General features: G+C 35.9%; 1 protein-coding gene across 3 annotated transcripts in view; it reads left to right on the top strand.

Annotated features, from left to right (window-relative positions):
- The window catches only part of LOC124157307 (leucine-rich repeat-containing protein 9-like), a 31,630-nt gene that overhangs the window by 10,625 nt on the left and 1,169 nt on the right, over positions 1-19,836 (top strand). For 2 of the 3 annotated variants that reach the window (XM_046531927.1, XM_046531928.1), the window contains 6 exons: positions 954-1,280; positions 8,769-9,425; positions 9,516-9,737; positions 10,741-10,896; positions 14,148-14,484; positions 17,636-17,829. In XM_046531927.1, coding sequence (XP_046387883.1) covers positions 954-1,280; positions 8,769-9,425; positions 9,516-9,737; positions 10,741-10,896; positions 14,148-14,484; positions 17,636-17,829 — 1,893 coding nt within the window. The remainder of the gene's footprint in view (positions 1-953; positions 1,281-8,768; positions 9,426-9,515; positions 9,738-10,740; positions 10,897-14,147; positions 14,485-17,635; positions 17,830-19,836) is intronic. The other variant, XM_046531929.1, reaches the window with a different exon arrangement.

Consider the following 19,836-nt stretch of genomic DNA (forward strand, 5'->3'; position numbering starts at 1 on the left):
GAAGTGTTAATATTTTTAGGTCCAAAAAGATCGGTTTACCAGGAGTTCTCTAAGGCACTTAAACCATAGCTTTTAATGCTTGCTTTTGTAGAGAAAAATGAAACTCCCCAGAACATAATACCATAAGATATATGTGCATGAGCATTAGCATGGTATATAAGTTTGAGGGTAGAAAGAGATAGAAATGGAGCCAGCCTTCTAAGCATAAAGATAGCAGTATAGATACCTTTTTCTCAACTTATATGCAACCAAACTCTACCAATGAGTTACCAAAATGCACAGAATTTATCAGAGAACATGCGACGGCATATCTTACTTCCTAAATATTGCTATTGTTTCCTAAAATTGGTTTTTAAAAACTAAAAAATAATAATAATAATAATCGATTTAAAAAAATTAATCGATTCCGGCAAGATTGTCCTCATTCCAAGAATACAGTTAACACCTTTGGATCCCACCATGCCTTTTAATTTGACTCGCAGAAAATTTCCCATTAAGGTTTCCTATGCGATGACTATTACCAAGGCTCAGGGTCAGACTTTGCAAAGAGCTGGCTTATTCCTGCCTGACCCTGTATTCTCTCATGGCCAACTTTATGTAGCATTCTCTAGGGTAAGATCTTTTCAAAATATTTTTGTAAATATTAAGGAAAACGCTAAACAAGTATTAACAGAGGATAGTGTAATTACCTACTTCCAATGTTGTGTTTAAAGAGGTCCTCTGACCTCAATTTGTACATGAACATTCCAATTAAATTTGTACATAAGACCCTGCTTTTTTTTTCTACATTTTAAAATTAGAAACGCGTCTATCCCTCTGTGGACCTGCATTAAAAAGAGTGGGGGTAGCCCGCTGGGAGAGGGTGCATCACGCTCGTATTACATAACATTTATGAAAATTGTGAAACCAAATTTTGGTCTATCTAACAAGAAATATTTTTCTATTATTTTTAGGACAGTAATCCTACCAGAGGTTTACAAAGCCAGAATTTGAAGCAACAATTCCCAGAAAAAAAATGCAAAGTGCATGACTCGACAATTACATTGGATGGGAGTGGCCTTAAGAAAAAGGTCCCAGAAAACATATGGAATAATGTGACAAAACTCTCCCTACCAGGACAAGGCATAGGATCTATTGAAAAACTTCCCCTGCTGCCAAATATTAATGCCATAGATTTGTCTTTCAACAAGCTGACTTCAATGAGTGGCTTAGAAAGTTTTCCTAATTTGGTGGACTTAGATGCTAGCCACAATAATATGTGTACAGTAGCAGATATGGTAGTAAGTAATTTACAGCAGGAATTTTACATATTGGTACATTCCATGCCTATTTAATTATTGCACATGGCTGAGCAGTTTATTGTGCTTGGTGCACAATGTATTAACCCTTTCAACGCTGAGGCTATTTTTTGTATGGCTTTTCCCTGACTGAATGCATTTTTTTGGGTTTTTCAGTAATACTGCACCTAAGAAACAATTATTCTTCAGGAATTAAAAAAAAAAATTTTTTTAATGCTAAAAATTTAAATTTTTTCAATGGACGTGAATTCACGTCCTCAGCCATACGCTTGAGGCCGCTCTGAGTTGTGCAGGGTAGTATCAACGCCCCTTTACTACCTTATATCTCTCCTAAGTTTTTAGCTACCCCTTTTGCTGGGAAAAAATGCAAAGCCTTTCAAATATAGTAATGCAATATGAAGTCTTATTTTTATTTTTGTTTAAAATTCCATAGAGTCATAATTTATCAATTTTGTAATTATTTTGCAAATGCTGATATTTTTCTGCTAAAAACGCAATCTGCTAAAACTACAACGGCTAAATAGCTCTTTCCCGCACTCGTTCTTCTGTTCTGTGAAATAATAGAATGAAATATGTTGTATGCTATTTTGACATTTGAATCTAAATTTTTTTAAATTTCGTTACGAAATTTTGCAGAAAGAACTAACACAGTTTCTAGCAGGATTTATAAATGAAAAAAACTTTTAAAACAAGAATAATTTATTTTTACATAGCGCTAAACATATAAATAATATACACAAAATGCAATCGCACAAATTCCAAATAAACACAAAATCCTTTTACAATACTATTTACAAATTCAAAAACGTAAAAATAGAACAGAAATTACAACTTCATCAGACTGCAGAGCAAGAAAACATATTAATTATACACAAATATAAAAATACAGTTTCCATCATTGAAATTATTATGTACAAATATTTACAATCGCATATTTTCATGGAAAGCCATGAAACATGTGTCGACGCCGAGGGGAGGGTGTCCCTCGCAAGCAGGGCAAAAGAACGTTGTGTCTTTTCTTATCCCCTTCTGGCATTCCCGGCACCTTCTTTGCACCGTTCTGTTTCTCTTGCTTTTTTCGTCAATTGGAAGGATGTGAGGGAAATGCCTTGATAAGCCTACGCCTCTGGAAGGGACTGATGGGGAAGGGCGAGTGAAAGCAGGTGAAAGTTAAGATTTGATTACCGAAAGCCGAAAGTCATAAAATGAATATCTGGGATGTAATTTCTTATTCAAATAATAGCTATTGAGGAGGAGAAGGTGGAAGATGTGAATGCCCAACTTCTTGTACCACTTGAGAGTTTTTCGCTCAATTGGATAATAGGACATCATCTGATCAGTATGATCAATGCCCCCCATCGCCTCGTTGTATCTTGCAATTGCCTCAGGTTTGGGAATGGTTCCCCCTCCCCTTCGGCGGGGGACATCGATCATTTCGCCGCTATACTGCGAACTGATCATCAGTAGGTACTTCTCTCTTGTCTTTCCACTTCATGACGCAGACACTGTCATCAGTGTAGGCATTCACAACTTCCCCCTTCTTTAATTTTTTTGAATTAATTTGGGGAGGATTACTCTTCCTGTTAGTTCTCAAAGTTCCGGTACAATAGGTCTTCCGCTCCAGTAGTTGGTGGGCCAAATTGACACTGTTGTAATAATTATCCATAAATAATGAATGGCCAGCATCAAGGTGACCCTCCATTAGCTTATTCACAACAGTGTCAGCAGCCTCCGGAGTTCCTCCGTGGAGGTTATTACTCCCGAAGCTGCCATTCTCCTCGACTTCGGTGGAGGAATGTCCTCCGTAATATCCTGAGGATCAGGAGTACGCGGGGGACTGACTTGAGAAGTCGAGGGTTGAGGACTCTCCCTAAGGCTGGATTGCTCCACACCTCTTTTTTTTCCTCTCCGAGTTTTAACCATTCTGAAACATGATAAATGAAAGCATAGTATGATGGCATACTTTTATGGACTAAAAAAACATTTTGGATAATAATATAATTTTCCACTATTTATAAGATCTCGATTAAAAAAAGGAAGACCTGATTTTAGTAACATATTGGTTCAATGATGAATGAATAAATTAGCGAAAATAGCAAAATGATGTTTGTTTATTTATAAAAAAAACTATGGCGAGTTTGGTGTCGTTTTCCATAATTTTAAAAACACTTTCTAAATATGGTATGTATAGCATTTATTAGAAAACATTTAGCTTGTATCGCTATGCTATTAAATGCCGAAGAATAACTCAAATCTACTCCACTCCCATTGTCATAGGCCGGGGTAGGGTGTTTGCCTGCGGAGGATTATAAGGGTCGGACCTGCAGGTACCCGGAGACCAGCGGCCGTCCCGTTTTACACAGAGCATGGGCAGAGCTATTTACCGCCGGGAGATGAAATGCATTCCGAAATATTATCAGAGGGAATCCCCGAGCCAGTCGGTAGACCATTGAACTCTGCTTCATAATAAGAAAATATCCTCTGACGCCATCCTGCTTGAGGGTTCTTCCGCCCCAACACCCTCATCCCTAATGCTTTTCACGTGGCAATAAACCCTCTTTGTGTCTACGAAACTTCCCAAAGCAGGGCCAAGAAGGTCGCGCGGCACCCCGGCAATTGATCAAACAAAAGAATATGCGGAGAGAGTGAAAGGTATCTGAAAAGAGTGAAATGTCGAAGACTACTAAAGATATTGCTAGCGATCACTTCAACTCCAACTTTCAAAACATCCTTTCCTGAACAGCCAAATCTCTAACGGGAATGAAAACACTTCCACAGATAATTATTTTTCTTGATTTCCTGATTATGCAGATACCAAGAACACAAAGTTATTGTCATTCACAATGAAAAAAGATATTTTGTTACGCAGCAAGCGAGGACCGCAAAATTTTAACAAGAATACAAAATTTTCTTTGATATCGTGTCTTTTATTTGTTTCCAACATTATGATAGTGGTAATTAACCCTTTCGAGACCGCGGAGTTTTCGTCTTAGCTTGACTGCTGTACCGCTCCCCAAGAGACTCTTCTTTCTCGTGGTACGGAGCATTTTTGGAGGGCATTCGTTAAGAAGGGTCTCGCTGAACCTTTTTCGACCCCTCCACGGTGGGACTCCATATTATCTCGGACTCCAAGAGTAGTTGTGCTCCCTCCTTTCCGGGTTTACGACCATACCTGCGGCATTGGTTCGCGGTCAACTTATGTATTGCTTATATGTATTTAGCAAATGGATGATCGTTGCTTGCACGTAAATTACAGACATTGAATATAATTCCTCATTTTTTTCTGAGCATTGTCAAATTTTAAACGAAGTTCTAAGGCCATTATCAAAGCATTTAACGCAGCAACAATTTCCATGTTGATGTTTATACATAACTCGAGATATAAGTTAATATTTGTCGTAGAATTTCGTTTAAAAATTGTAAACGCTGCTCAAAAGACAATCAATTCAATTCTTAGTGTATATTTCTTGAGAAATGAACAAATATTTATTTTGAAAATTGACTCTATAAACAATTGTATGACCGCTGTCCCTTACCGCTGAGAGAGGTTATAAAAGACGAAGGGTCCGGGTACCTGCTCCCGGATTCGGAGGGTTAATCCTAAACCCCGAAGCGTTGGGTCCCGAGACCTAAACCCACGACCGTCCTGAAAGGGGGAGAGCTCGAAAACGTATATATACGGGTTTCGTTTTCTTGACCGGGAAAATCTCACACGTATATATACGCCCGTGGTCTCCCGGGTCAGGAAACGTCCACACGTATATATACGTGTACGGTAGGGAAAAGGTTAATCACAAATAACAGCAACAGCACTTTCATCCTTCAGTAATGAAGGCATTATATGCTTATACTTACTAGTAATGGGAACGAGTTTACGAAGAAAAATTTACAATTTATGCATGAATTTGTAATGCACTGGTCCGAGGATTAAATATAAAAATTTAGGAGCGCATAAGTGTCATTTGAAAAATAAAATAAATGAAAATGTTTCTTGAGCTAAAATAGAAAATAGCTACGTTTCGCAAAAAAATATTTCGAAGTAAAAAGTATAACATAATTACTCATTGACTCACCCAAATTGAAGGGAGACGAAGGAAACAAAGAAGATCAAAGCACAGGATCGGGATATTTACAGCTTCTGAATTCTGCAATCGATTATTTGCTGCTGCAGTATCTTGTGCAGGGAGTAATAAGAAGAAATAATGAATACACGGTACATGGGTGTTTAAAATAAAAATAGGATCTATGCACAATAAATGATAAAAAAAATGCATTCAATGCTTCATCGCCATATTTCATCGCTAGTTAGTGAGGAATATTCGAAGAATATTTTGGATAACGACAATTTATCGCCGTAAAAGTTAAAAAAAAAAATTAACTGAAAATTTTCATTTTCTTTTAACTTGAAAAACATAAACCTAGTTATCAAAATACATATCTATAACACATATATCAACACACAATTAGGTAAATAAAAGGCAAATCACGCATATTTACAACAGAAAATGAAATAGAACAAGGAAAAAAAATGTTTACGTACCTCCAAGTGAAAGCGTCTTCGACCGTAATATTCACCCCAGCAAGAAGAACTGACCTTCCCCAAGCGATGGTAGGAGTGTAACTGACGGCTGTGAGCCCGCAAGAGCCCCTACGAACGACTTGGACGCAGTGGTGCCGCTATTAAAGCCGCCGGGTATGGGACGTGAATTCACGTCGGGCCACCATTAGCTAGGAATCGCTGGATGTGAATTCACGTCCAGCCGCGCGGAAAGGGTTAAGTATGTAACAGTTTCTTTTCCAAATACAGTGGATCCAGCCCAAATCACCAAGAAATTTATCATCGATTTTAATATATTGATATTGATTTAATATATAAGCCTCTAAAATTAACCTATTTTATTGCTATATAGGAAATATATAGAATTTGGTGCTTTACCATAGAATCAAATACATGAAATATTTATGATATGACAGCCAATGCAGAATATTTAACTCCAATGTTTTGATGAACTACACTGTCACTGTTATCACAGACATAATGCCAGATTGTAGGTTTGTTCCACTTATATATTATTCCCAAGAGTAGCAATGGATTGGATTGGCTGCTTTTACAAGGTTTATTCTTGTAATTTTCTCTTACCCTGATTTTCTAAATGACTATGGTCAGGGCTTGACTGAGGTAAAATCTTACATCTCTGTTTGTATTTATTTGCATCCGAATCTCATAAACCACCTTTGCCAGTTAACACCAGTTGCCAGAAGCTCAGCTAAACAGTTTGATGTGGTAGTGTAACAATCTTCCTATGATGATGGGAGAAAATGATGGAGTCAAACAATGGACAATTCTTGTTGAGGACACGGAAAAAAGAATACGGGATTGTTGTACATAATGAAAATAGTGGCATTCGGCTGTATGCGTAGTTGCTCTTGAAGTTTTGCAGGTAGTATATATTTGTAAATTACGTTGGAAATCAGTGTAAATTAATTTGTGAAGTAATAAAACATGTCGTCGCTCTCGGTCTTTGTCTTGCGTACCTTTCCTAGACAAGTGCGTTTGCAATTTGCGATAACTAAATTAGTGAATTGGCAGTATGTGTTGTCACCCCCAATTTTCTCAATGGGGATAACACAGGAATTGTGTTTAATATTTATCTGTTAATTTGATGTGTTTAATACAGGGTGGGGCAGCATAACTTCCTTTTTTTTAAACTTAATAAAACACATTGTATGAATCAGAAAATTTTTATTTGGTTTTTACAATGTAGGTGCATGCCTAAAGTTTTGTTTTAAATAGTCTTGAATATCAAATCATGTAGGCGACGTCCTCCATTCTTGATACATTGAGTACATATACCAATTTCTAGTGTTCGTTCTGACCTTTTCAAGCATAGCAGGGGTTATGTTGGCAATTTCTTCCTGGATACTTGTCCTTTAAATCTTGTAGGGTCCTTGAATGGTTCACATAAACATGGGATTTCAGAAAAACCCATAGAAAAAAATCACAAGGACACAAATCGGGAGATCAGGCTAGCCACTGGAAATCGCCCCTGGTTGAGATAAGGTGTTCTGGGAACTGTTCCCTCAAAACAGCCATCGATACTCTTGCAGTGTGTGCTGTTCCACCGTCTTGTTGGAACCAAATGTCCCCCAAGTCCAACCCATTTAGCCGTGGGAAAAAGAATTCCTGTAACAATCCTGCTGGGTTGAAAAGTAGGCCTCAATGGAAAATGCACGCTCCTCACTATTCCAACGCATGATGGCGACTGAACTGTGCTTCGATAAAACTTGATAGCACTGCCTGTCAAAAAATACCACAAGCGCTCTGCTATGACACCAACTGACCGAATGCCGCGCATTACAAAATAGGAAGTTATGCTGCCCCACCCTGTATTTATGTGTAAATTGGATATGTGAAGTAAATAGAACGTTACTGTAGAATGCAATGCTGTGGTCCCTAGTAAGGCTATGTTCTGCAACTACTGACATTTTTACAGCCTGATGGAATGTTAGTATTCTTTTAGTCTGGTCTCAATTGTATATACTGATCCCCCAAACGTAGACATCTATGCATTGGCTGGGTGTTTGATGTACATCCAAATTGCTCAGGCCCAGGTAGTCGTTGACCCTCAACAATCTACTTATTTTCAGTTTTTCTGGGGGTCTGTAGATAGTTTCAATATTATGCAATGTTGTCTCAGGATTAGCTATATTATGCTATGCTACCTAGCTAGCCTGACTATGGCATCTCCAATTCCTTGGTGTCCTTACAAACAACAGATCAAAGGAACATTGAATTAATATTAATGCTTTTGATTTCATCTATTTCACCCTCAGCACCAAGATTGCTACTCTGCATTCTGATCTATCTAATAGTTGTGACTTTTTTTTCTCTCTTTGACTATAAGATGATCGGAAGAGAGCAAATATTTCCTCACTCACTAAACCGGTGAGCAATCTGTACCGTGACTGCCATGTCGCTCAGGTCCATAATGATGTTATGCTCACTTGCCCAATGAACAGAGGCAAGGGCTCTGTGCAGGTGAATGTGCACAACGTCATCAATTAGTAAGAACTTAAATAAATGTCCCACAGCTATCTCCAAATATTAAGGTTGAGTCAATTCAAATTTGTAAGATGAAAAGCTGATCATCCACAACTGTCACTAATTTTAGCCAAAACAGTATTGATAAGGGTAAAATGAAGGTAATGGTCAATTCTAAAAATATATTCATGACCACCAACAAGCTAGACCATGTAAGTATATGTAGGTACTATATATGTATGTGAAATGTACATAATATGTAATTGCAGAGGCTAAATAAACTAACTACTAGATCGGTATGAAAAATTAAAATTTCCGATTGAACACCAACTGAGATAAATCACTGCATTAGTTTCAATATAGCAGTTTTAATTTTGGAAAAATTTTATTTCCACATTGCCAATATTGATAAGTACATTTTCCCACAGGTGCTGCAAAGTTTACAAATATTAGATTTATCATGGAACAACTTAGGAAGATTCACCCCAATTCTAAGAACATTAAAAAGGACTGCATTCAGTTTACAGCAACTGGAAATTTCTTTTAACCCTATTTCTGATACCATGAGCTTTGATCATATGGCAATATTTGCCAAAGACCATTTACCCCAATTGCATCAACTCAATGGACATCCAACAGCAAGCAATTTAAGAGTTGTCAAGACATGGAAAGATGTGGGACCAATCAAGAATTTAGATTTGCAAGATATGAAAGGCGACAAAACACTAACAACACATTGGAAGTGTGATCAGTTGTGTAATATGGTTGGGGGTATAGACACAATCACAGCTGAATGCAATGATCACCCAGTATGTGTTTACTGGAGAAATAGAGGCATTCATTCAGTTGAGTGCCATGAAGAACTGAAACAACTGAAATGGGCCAATTTGAATAATAATTTCCTTATGAACATAGAATTTTTAAAACAATCTACACTCCTCGAAGAACTTTCACTGTCCAATAACATTCTTCAAAGTATTGATGAAACACTCAATCATTTTAAAAATTTGGTAAAGTTGGATCTAAGCAGCAACTACCTTAACAGCATCTTCTTACTAACGAAGGCCTCCCTACCCTCACTAAAGGTGATATAAAGATTTAACTATAAATTTCTGAAAATAGTAGCCAATTTACTAAAACAATAGTTTTTAGTTTTGTTCCATTATTTTTGACAGATTCTCAACATTTCTGTCAACCAACTAACTAACCTATCTGGAACAGAAGCATGCCCTTCTCTTTCAGAACTTTATGCATATTATAATTATTTTGAATCATATGATGCCTTGAATTCCTTGAAATACTGCAAAGAATTAAAAATCCTGGATCTTTCTTCAAATAAAATTGTGAAAGACAGTAACTTCATGAAGTTTATTGTGTTTTATATACCATCAGTTGAGGTGAGTGGTTAAACAGAATAATTAAATGCATACTGAGAGCCTTCTATCAGATTCTATTGGCAAAACTATACTTAAGACATTCCTATTTTGTAGGGGCAGAATACGTAGTGAATATATTACTGAGGTTGGATGGAAAATAGCAAACAAATAGTTTTACATATAATATTATGTATACATAAGAATGACTGTAGAATAGAAAAAATAGCAATATAAATATGGATGCAAACAGAATATAATTGGAAAATTAAGTTGTGCCTTCTTTATATCTTTGATGATATACCTAATATACACAGTTATACAACATAGTCCATTATAACAGAAGAAGGGAGGAGTAAGTTAGGGAGGAATTTGATAAGGTTGTTTCAGATGAGGTATGAGAGGTGAACCTCATGTAGAAAAACCCCCACAAGAAATGGGGGCATAATAACTATTGATGACATAGTTAATTTTACAGCTACACTGAGTAATTTTTTAACATTATCCATGAAAATTTCTGCAAATAGTTGTTGGAGGGGAACACATGCATATCCCTAAAAATCTCAATTGAAGGTCCTCAGTACTTAGAGCCCTTGGGCCATGGGTTCCTGATATTTTAAAGTAACCAAATATTAGTACGTGAAAATTAACCTCATTTGGATCATTTTGAGACTAGGAAAACATAACTTTTCTCAATACTGAAAAAAGGCCGCCCTAATGCACAGTGCATCCAAATTATAAAGCACAATTTTGAGTAGAAAATTGCAAAAACATTTAATTTAACTGATTCTTTACTATAAAATAAACTTACAATCAACTTATCACTCAAATGACAATCAAAAGTAGAGTGAGAGAAAAAATTAAGCACATATTTCATAACTACATTTGCATTTTTGCGACTAATTTTTATTAATTTGAGGAATGGTAGTTTGAGTCACAAAAGTTAAAAAGTCTGCGATGCTCTGCCAGCTCAAGTTCAGGGTACCATGAGATTTTCTGACTTGCTAAAACATATTTTGTTTTCCAGATAGTAAATGGCCATTGTGTGAATAAAGGAGATGTATATGAGGCCAACCTTATTTTTGGAAGCAGTTTGGACCAAGACTACTTACTAAGAAAGTATCAAATGGAAGATACAAAAAATATTACACAGCTTACTCTCAGCCAATGCTGCCTGAAATTGGTACTTTGCATTTAATTATACATAAGCATCTGAAAAATTTGAGTAGTTTGATTTTTTACTGAAACTCCTTGAAAAGATTTTTTGAGTCACAAAAAATCAAGGAATATCATTAGAATTTAATCATTTATTAACTCTAGTAATTTTTTGTGTTTTTTTTAGATCTTATTGTTTTTGTCTTATAATTGATTATTGAACAATTTTTTAAACAGTTGATAGAGTGACATTTTAGCCAACTTTCCCGCTATCAATGTAAAAAATAGAAGGGCTAAAACCATTGGCAGATAAGCTGATATCATCTCACACTCCCACTGAGTGGGTCACCACTTCTGAGCTACTATCACATTATCCATCAGCCTCAAATGGTTTACTGTTATTTTCATTCTTGCAGACGATTCCTCCCCTTAATGAGCAGTTTTCCCATTTTGGAACAAACTTAGATATGCTACGAAAGCTATGACTAGCATTACAGAAAAAGTTAAAACTTGAAATATGACCACTTACATCAGTTACTTTTCCCAAGGAGTTCAGGTCATCATGATATAGATATTTTTGCCAAAGGCATTTTTGCCTAGGATACTATTTTGATACCCCTCATTCTATGTATAGCCAAAGCAAGATAGGAAGCACTTAAATGAAACAAAAGCTGGAATAGATAACAGTAATGTCAATCAATTGAGCTAGGCAAAGACAAAACTTTGCTTTGCAACAGACAATTGAGACAGTAAAACGAGGGACTAAAATGGAATAAAAATATATTTTATACATCTGATTATCTGTCTGCAAGTAAAGCCTGAATCACATGATCATTGTCGGTGACGACTACAGTGAAGGGCCTTCCCCTCACTTTTTCCACGTCTCAGCACGCAGCATTTTGTCACTGAAGCCATTGCTGACATCAACTTATAGCCAATCAGAATGCATGGGAATATAGACACAGAGTCATAGCCCATTATCGATGGAACAAGAATATTTAAACATTGAAGTTTAGCAAACAAGTGACAAATAATGATCATGTAATTCAAGAAAATGATGCCTTGAGCGATCATTTATTCAGTCCCTAAAGCAATTGCTGAAGTAATCACTAAGCGTGATGCAAAATATGATCGTGTGATTCAGGCTTAAGTAGCAACCTTCATCATCAATTCTTTCTCTTTTGTATCCTTTCTCTTTCTTTATCCTTCTCCACAGTACCATGACTTCAGTTCTTCCTGTAGCAAGTTATTCCATCTCACCAGTTTATATTTAAATACAATTAGTCTCTGGTCCTTTTTCACCAGATTCTTTTTTAAATAGCTTATTCTGACAATGTTTGTATACATGGTATTTGTATTTTTCTGGAATGTGATCTGTTTTTATGTTATAACAAGATGTGTTTCTACATATCTAGCAAAATTTTCAAATTATGGTAACAAGATATTGAAGCTTAAAATTTTTGCTGAAAGGGGCAAAGGACTTTTTTCGTCATAACCTGTTGGTTCTCACTAATTACCTAGGCCGCTCATGGTCATTATGCAATATGCCAATGCCTTAGAATTCCAGCATGGGAGATTGGTACTGAACTGGCACTGAGAGCAAGAAATAACCAATAGGTCAATTCAATTAGAAAATACAATTTTCAAAACCAACTTTTCAGAGGGTGGTAACCAAAAGGGGTAAACCTGACTAGGCCAGGTTTACCAGGCTGAGCTAAGCCCGATTAATATGCATCAAATTCTCTTTGTTAAGTTGCAGCCTAAGTAAGCCATAAAAGTCTGCTTTGGATATTTAGTTCTCATTTGGATTGGCTTTCAAATTCCTCCTTTCCCTAGTAGTTCAAGGCTAGATACATCTAAATTATTTTATGAAAATTATATTTTCATATCTATCAAATTCATCAAATTTAACAGTGATTTTTGGAAAAGTATATGATCCCTTTCCTTTGTTGCACTAGGTAGATTAAAGTGCACCTGATAAGGATGCATACTGATTACATCATTGCTACTTGTTATTTGATTACATTATCGAGGAAACTTGGAAGTTAAAAAACCACAACTTATTAATCTATAAATTTAACATGGTTTTTCTCTACTACAAGGAGGGCTTTAAATAAAAATATTTAGGGTAAATGACCCTGCATGATTTTTTCCCCCTTTCCTGCTTACCAAGACTTTGTACCTCATTTACTCAGATCAATGGGGGAGGTGGGGTAGAGAGAAAATCACAAGAATCACAGGAAACGTGAGAATGTTCAGCCATAACCTCGCATCGTTCGCCTAGTGTCTGAAGTAGACTGTCACATCAGTATCAGAGTATTTTCATATTTCATTTCAGTCTCTGTATGGCATTTTTAAGCTCTTTTTTAGTGGGAGGAATTCTCCCAAACCTACAAGAATTTTTGGAGGCTCACAATGCATATTGTGTGAATTGTACATGCAGCATCAGAGGTGCATTTTTCTTTCCAAGTCAGTTGATTTCTTGACTTATATTTTAATGCTGCAACTATAAGGGATTCGTTCATTCCACAATTGTGGCTGAAGGGAGAAGTATTATTGCAAATGCATTTGTGCTCATTACAAGCAGGTGAAGAGGAAGAAGTAGACATTTCATCACCACCATACCATAGGATTTTCATGTATTCATCAAGATTTTGGTTCTCCTCTGGTTCGAGAAACTCTTCTTACTATATCAGAATTTTTAGTGGCTCACAGCTAATGTTGTGAGAGTTTAATAAACTTGCTCAATCAAAGCAGTAAAAAATTTTATTTTGCCATTACGATTTAAGTTTTATACATTCAAAGCCTAGGAATAAATACTGGCGACATAAGTCCTCCATTGATATTGCGTTTTCATCGGTACATATCACTCTTTGTGCCATAATTCAAGACCTTCGTTTAGCAACAAGAAATCGAAAGGCATGACTTTAGATGATCCGCAGGTAGTGCTGCAGTTGGTCAGGGAAAATTATAATACCATGACATATGCTGGATTTTACCCGTCTCTTACCCAATTTTTTTTCCATCTAAGTTACCTGCTACCAGGTAAAGTTTCCCATTTTTACCATCTTATCTTGGTGATGTAGAGGTAATAACCAAGGCTATAATATATAATGTGCTATCTGGGTTATGTCATGACTTGACAGACTAGGCCCTCCACCAATTTCCAACTCAAACCTCATCCCTGACTTCTTGACTAACTTCTGACCTGAATTCTTTAGACGACATAACAACCTCCAAAGGTAAAAGAAATAACTATTTTATTTATTTCTTTGGCAGGTAAACTTATCTTCTACCATCCTTCCCAATTTGAAAAGCTTGGACCTAAGCTATAATAGCTTAATCAGCTTTTGGGGAATCCATAATCTACCCAAACTAGAAGTATTGTCTCTATCGCATAACAAAGTGGCATGTATCTGGACAGAGAATGATCTTAAGAATGACAAAATTGGATTACCACACAACAATGAGGTTGAGATTCCTGGAAAGTTTCCAAATTTACAGATATTACATTTGGATCATAATGATATCCAGTCTTTATCTAACTTACGTCTACACCTTATTCCAAAACTTCATACAGTTTTCTTACAAAATAATTATTTGCCTTCCATTAAAGGTAAGTTTAATCTGATTAATGTTACATTAAAAGGCATATATTATTAAAATAATGAGTATATTCATATACGAGTATAAGGTAGACAGGGGAAATGGAAAAATTAGAACATAGAAAAAGGCAAAACGATGCATAGTAGAGTGAGCAAAAAAAAGTAGTGTCTAAATGGAATCACAGTACATATCATGGAAAATTGCTACCAGCTAACCTTATTATAAAGAAAAAATATTTTGAAATCAGACAATATCTTTCTCTGACTCATCATGATCGAAATTTGGTAAAAATATTAAAAATGAATTTTTATGGGATTTTGCCTTCACATTTTTTAAAAATTGGTACATATACAGCCTTTTCTACTGGTCTTCATATATATAATAATATATTACATATAAAACCCTTTCTTTTATGCAAGAGGGTGCATTTATCATCAAAATAAAAATGACGGACATTACAGTCTGTATTTCCCTCCATGAAGTGTGCAGCTCTTTGTCCAAGAAAATATGGGTACACAGGGGTGCCGACTTACAAAAAAAATATTGGGGGGGCCCAAACCGGGGATCTTGCCCCGGAAAATATTATACATTGTGAGTTTTAAGTTTTTTAAGCATTTTATTAGAGTCATATGATCAACATTAGAGCCCTGATAACGGATAGATATCTGGACACACTGGTGAAAATCAGCAAGCCTGACACATTTTTTCCTCACACCCATAACGAATTTTTGAGGGGGCGCGGGCCCCCTCAAGCCCCATGGAGTCTGCGCCACTGTGGGTACATGGGTATTTTTGGCCACACTGTGAGTGCCTCTATTTATTTTTTTCCTTTGCAAATGTTGACGGAATGGATCAAATTTTTTTTCTACATGCAAAAGATACATTTTAATTGTTTCAGTTAAGTAATTTCTATTCTGGTTTCTGCTTTCCTTGAGTGAGGAGAGCAATTGGGCAGACTTAGGCATTGAATGTGTTACAATATATCCTACTTCTGGTGAAAATATAATCTATGAAAATAATGGGAAGGGCCTATCTGGCCCAATGAACAAAAGTTGTGGAACTGATCTAATATGAAGTCCAAAAATTGGAGACCTCTAGGTGAACCCCTTACCCTCTCTCTTCCGCCACTTAAGGGAGGGAGGATCACAAATCAAAGAATTTAATATTTTATGGTTATTCCCTACAGATTTTACTGAGTTATTGCCCTTTAAGGAAAATTTCATGCATCTTGAAGTATCTGCCACCATTTAGCCACAAAATGCCAAATTTGAATGCATATCCACAAAGAATATATTCCACTGCCCAAGTGGCGTGGCAAATAGAAGAGCAGCAGGCCGCTCGCATGCTCTCCCAGCTCACCTCTACCCCTTCCACGCCCTGAACGCATGAAAATTCATACTGAGTGCATATTTTGTTAACTTATATTTGATGTTTCAGCATCGTCTGTGGAGGAACAATCATGAAAGAATTACTTGTTTGAGATGAATGTAAACTACTGTAATCAAATTGAATTTCTGCAGTGGTAAGGTCAGATATGACTGGAGGTACTGAGGTCTCTCCTCAACTTATCAGTAGAGGTCTGTGAATTTCACGAGACGCGATATCGCGAAATAACATGAAATAACACGAAATAATGCGAAATTGGTAAATAAAAACGAAATTTTGCGTTTTTGCAATTTTAGGTGGATTAGCGAAAAAACCCATCTAAGGAGTCATAATCTATCAAAGCCTAAACCTTCATTGTTTAACGCTGCCGACGTTCATTTGCTCTCTCTCTCTCATTACGATTCCTGTCAATTCCGGTCAATTGGCTCGTTTAGTCTCACGCATAACGCATACGCGTAATATCGCGCAATGTAGTGATATCTCCGCCAGAATTTGCCGTTAAATTTATCACAGCCTCTCTCTTCGATTTCCAAGTATCAATCCTGAAATATTTAGAATGAGGCGCTTTCTCACCTCAAGAATTAGATATCATGAATTAAAAATGTGCGGAAAGAAATTTAACGCGGCCGCGGAAGAGCGGAAATACAAGTTCACGCACTTGTTACGTGTCAATGCCGAGCAGTAATTCCGATGACTCACTGCGACGCATTAGACAGCGTTATTAGATAACTTGTTGCAGGAAAACCTTGAGTGTGGGTCTAATGTAACAGTTCTGTTGAATTAAACACAGCCGATGGCTGGGAACGGGGACTTCACGGCATTTTATCAAAATGGAGCCCTTTGCTGACACTCTTTGGTTCCTCTCTTTTTGTTTTTGCAACATCTGACAATTTCATAGAGAACTTTTTTAAAGTAACTATTTATTAGAAGTATCCATTTAACTATTGTAAAGTAAGGACATTTTCAGCATTTCACTCGTTATCTTCTTGCTGGCAGCGACATTTTTTCAGCTCCAGCTGCGTCGCACGCACAGCTATATCAGTTCGTGACTTTAATGGGATAACATAAAATTGTAATTCAGAGATGCATGTTGCAGGATAACTACACTTTTCAAAGCCTTGATTAGATTTTTCAACTCTGAACAAGTTCTACTTATGAACTAGGCCTCGGAACACATCTTGTTCAAAGGTTGAGGAATTACTGTATGGGGAATTATACATATATTTCTGTAAGGCGAAGGACCTTTAGACTAGGTCACATACCAATTTTGAATGCAACACAATGACTGCAACTAATCAAGACACTATCCCAAATGCATTAACTTTTTTTACCATTTTTCAAAATTTCTATCAAGAATAGTCAACCTCTATCCTTCCCCTGAAATAGGGAAGAAAGAAAATAATTTATATTTTTAGACAAAGGACTGTAGGAAGAGGCCATTTCACGATTTTGATACAGACGACATAACCCATTTTTTTAATCAGTAAAAAGTCATATTTTACATGATTTTTTTGAAATTTCGATTGAGATGTGCAACGGGAATATATGGTATTTAACCGATTTTTTTCTTTGTAATCAGGGTGACAAATAGCAACTTTTCCCTGCAAACACAATTCGATTCTGACACTTTCATATTTTATGTCCCACCTTATTGTACAGGGAAATAAGCATTAGATTACGGGAAATATATTAATTGGAAATTCCATGAAGTAATAGATATTTCCAAATATTTTCAGACAAAAATGTTTAAAAACTGATATCATTTATATTTCTAGGTCTTACAGAAACATCAAATATTAGAAATCTTATTTTGGATAGAAATAATATTAAAGCGATATCTACACTAGAAGTGGATAAATTGCCACACATTCAAGAGCTTTACTTGGAAAGTAACAAGATCAGTGAACTAACATTTTTGATGAGCTTGACCAAAGTCCAAAGATTATTTTTGAGCCTGAATAAAATCAGCGTAAGTAATATTAGTTATAATCTCACTATGTATAACAAGAGGCTAGAAGACACATAATATAATTCAAGACATGAGGCAAATGGTCGATTGAAAAATAGCATTTAGGGACTAATAGAGGAAGGTTTCTGTAGAATCACAGAGCAATACATAATCAACAAAAGAGGAAAAATAAAATAAAATTACTTTGAATAGTTTACACAAATATGATAAATTGGGCCACCAACACACATTAATCAGTAGTTATTTTTATATGAGGGGGGAGTATAAAGGGGACAAGACTCGACGATAGACCACCCACATCCTCCAACTTGATGCTCGCGTCTGCCCCAAGTAACATGTATAAGCAATATTCCATTATTAGAGGACAATTTTTGTGTCTATTTGAATCTTAAATTTTCATATTATAAATCTGATGATTTCAGTACATAATCTCATCATGAAAATTCATTTTTAGACAAAATTCATTCTATCAAAAAAATCAGAAACCATGTTAGGTACAACTGAATAAATTAAGAGGCCGATGCAAATGAAAAAATAATCTTATTGGAGTTTGAAAGCAGAGAACATCAGCCCATGGTCACATTAATAGCACTTTGATGTTGTAAATCAAATTTGAACTTTGACCCAACTGATAGTGAAATTCTCAATTTTCTTCTTTAGGTGTTTTCTATTATTGTATGTTGTCTATATAATTTTTATGGTACAACTCACAGAAAAAGTTAATGTCACCAGAATTATATAATTATATGAAAAAATTTTAGGAGGACGGAACAAATTATTTTAAAAAGGGAAATTCAAGCCTTGTCTATGGCATGAGAAGAGTACTCTGACTGCCATTCCTTCATGCGTCTCTCAAATGACCAAAGTTGGTGTGATTCACCTCTGCCCAAATCAGACATTACGGCATAAAGGAATAATTATTGCTTAAAAACGACAACTCATCAGGTGCCAGCCTTAAGTATCCCTGCAGTCCTTGGCTGAAGGAAAAACACTAGGACGTAAGAAATATATTATCAGTATTCTTTGAAGCAAAAAATTAAGAAAAAATGTTTATTACAGAGTGAAAAGCAGTTTTGCACTTAGCAACTTTAAATGGAGAAGGGTCAAATATAGTATGAAGCCATTAAAATAATTTCAAGCCATTTTGTTTTTTTCACGGGCTTGGATAAAGTTTTGCATGAAAATCATCAAAACAGACCAGAATAGACTTACATATCCTTGCGGAGCAAAATTAATTTTGCACCATTTTTAACAATTTTGCATTTCATCAAAACATGGAGCTAATATCCACCCTAACTTATGAGTTGATAGCAATTTTATGTAAATTGCTTAATGGATTAAAATAATTATTTCATCAAAGATAAAGAGGAAGTAGTCTTCAAAAGAGAAAATATTGCTTTTTTCCAAAGAGAAATTCATTCCTCTCATCGTCCATTCCACTGTGAATAGAACTTTTTGAAGAGCATAATTGAGTCATGACATAAACTGTTTACCAAGAAAATGAGAAGGGGTTTTTAAAACAAGAAGTTCTATAAAAACATTTTTGAATTTTTGTTAAGAATTAATTCTGACTGCACATGAACTGCACTGCACACTGACAGTGTTCCCTAACCTTACCCACAAGCCTGAAAACCAATCATTTGTCCAAAACTAGTACCCTAGACTCCTCATTCCCCAATCCTGGTTCCCCTACTAACATCCTCAAATCAAAATACATACTCCAGAGGTTGATTAAGCTTGTTCTTTTGGGAGGGGCGAGAGGTCATTACATTCCCCAGCACCTTTTTGGTAAGCAATACCTTTCAGCAGTAATGAATCTGAGGACCAATATGCATAGAAAAGTGGCCTTTAGATATCCATCAATTATTTTAAAACATTATTTAATAAGCTAGTGGAATAAAAACTTTCATTGAAGAGCCTATTCCACCACTTATAACAACCCCTCAAAAACATCAAAATTCTTACTCTCCATCAGTATTCTTCCAATATATATATCAACACCAAAAC

This window comes from Ischnura elegans, chromosome 4 (genome assembly GCF_921293095.1).
Source record: "Ischnura elegans chromosome 4, ioIscEleg1.1, whole genome shotgun sequence".
NCBI classification, from domain to species: domain Eukaryota; kingdom Metazoa; phylum Arthropoda; class Insecta; order Odonata; family Coenagrionidae; genus Ischnura; species Ischnura elegans.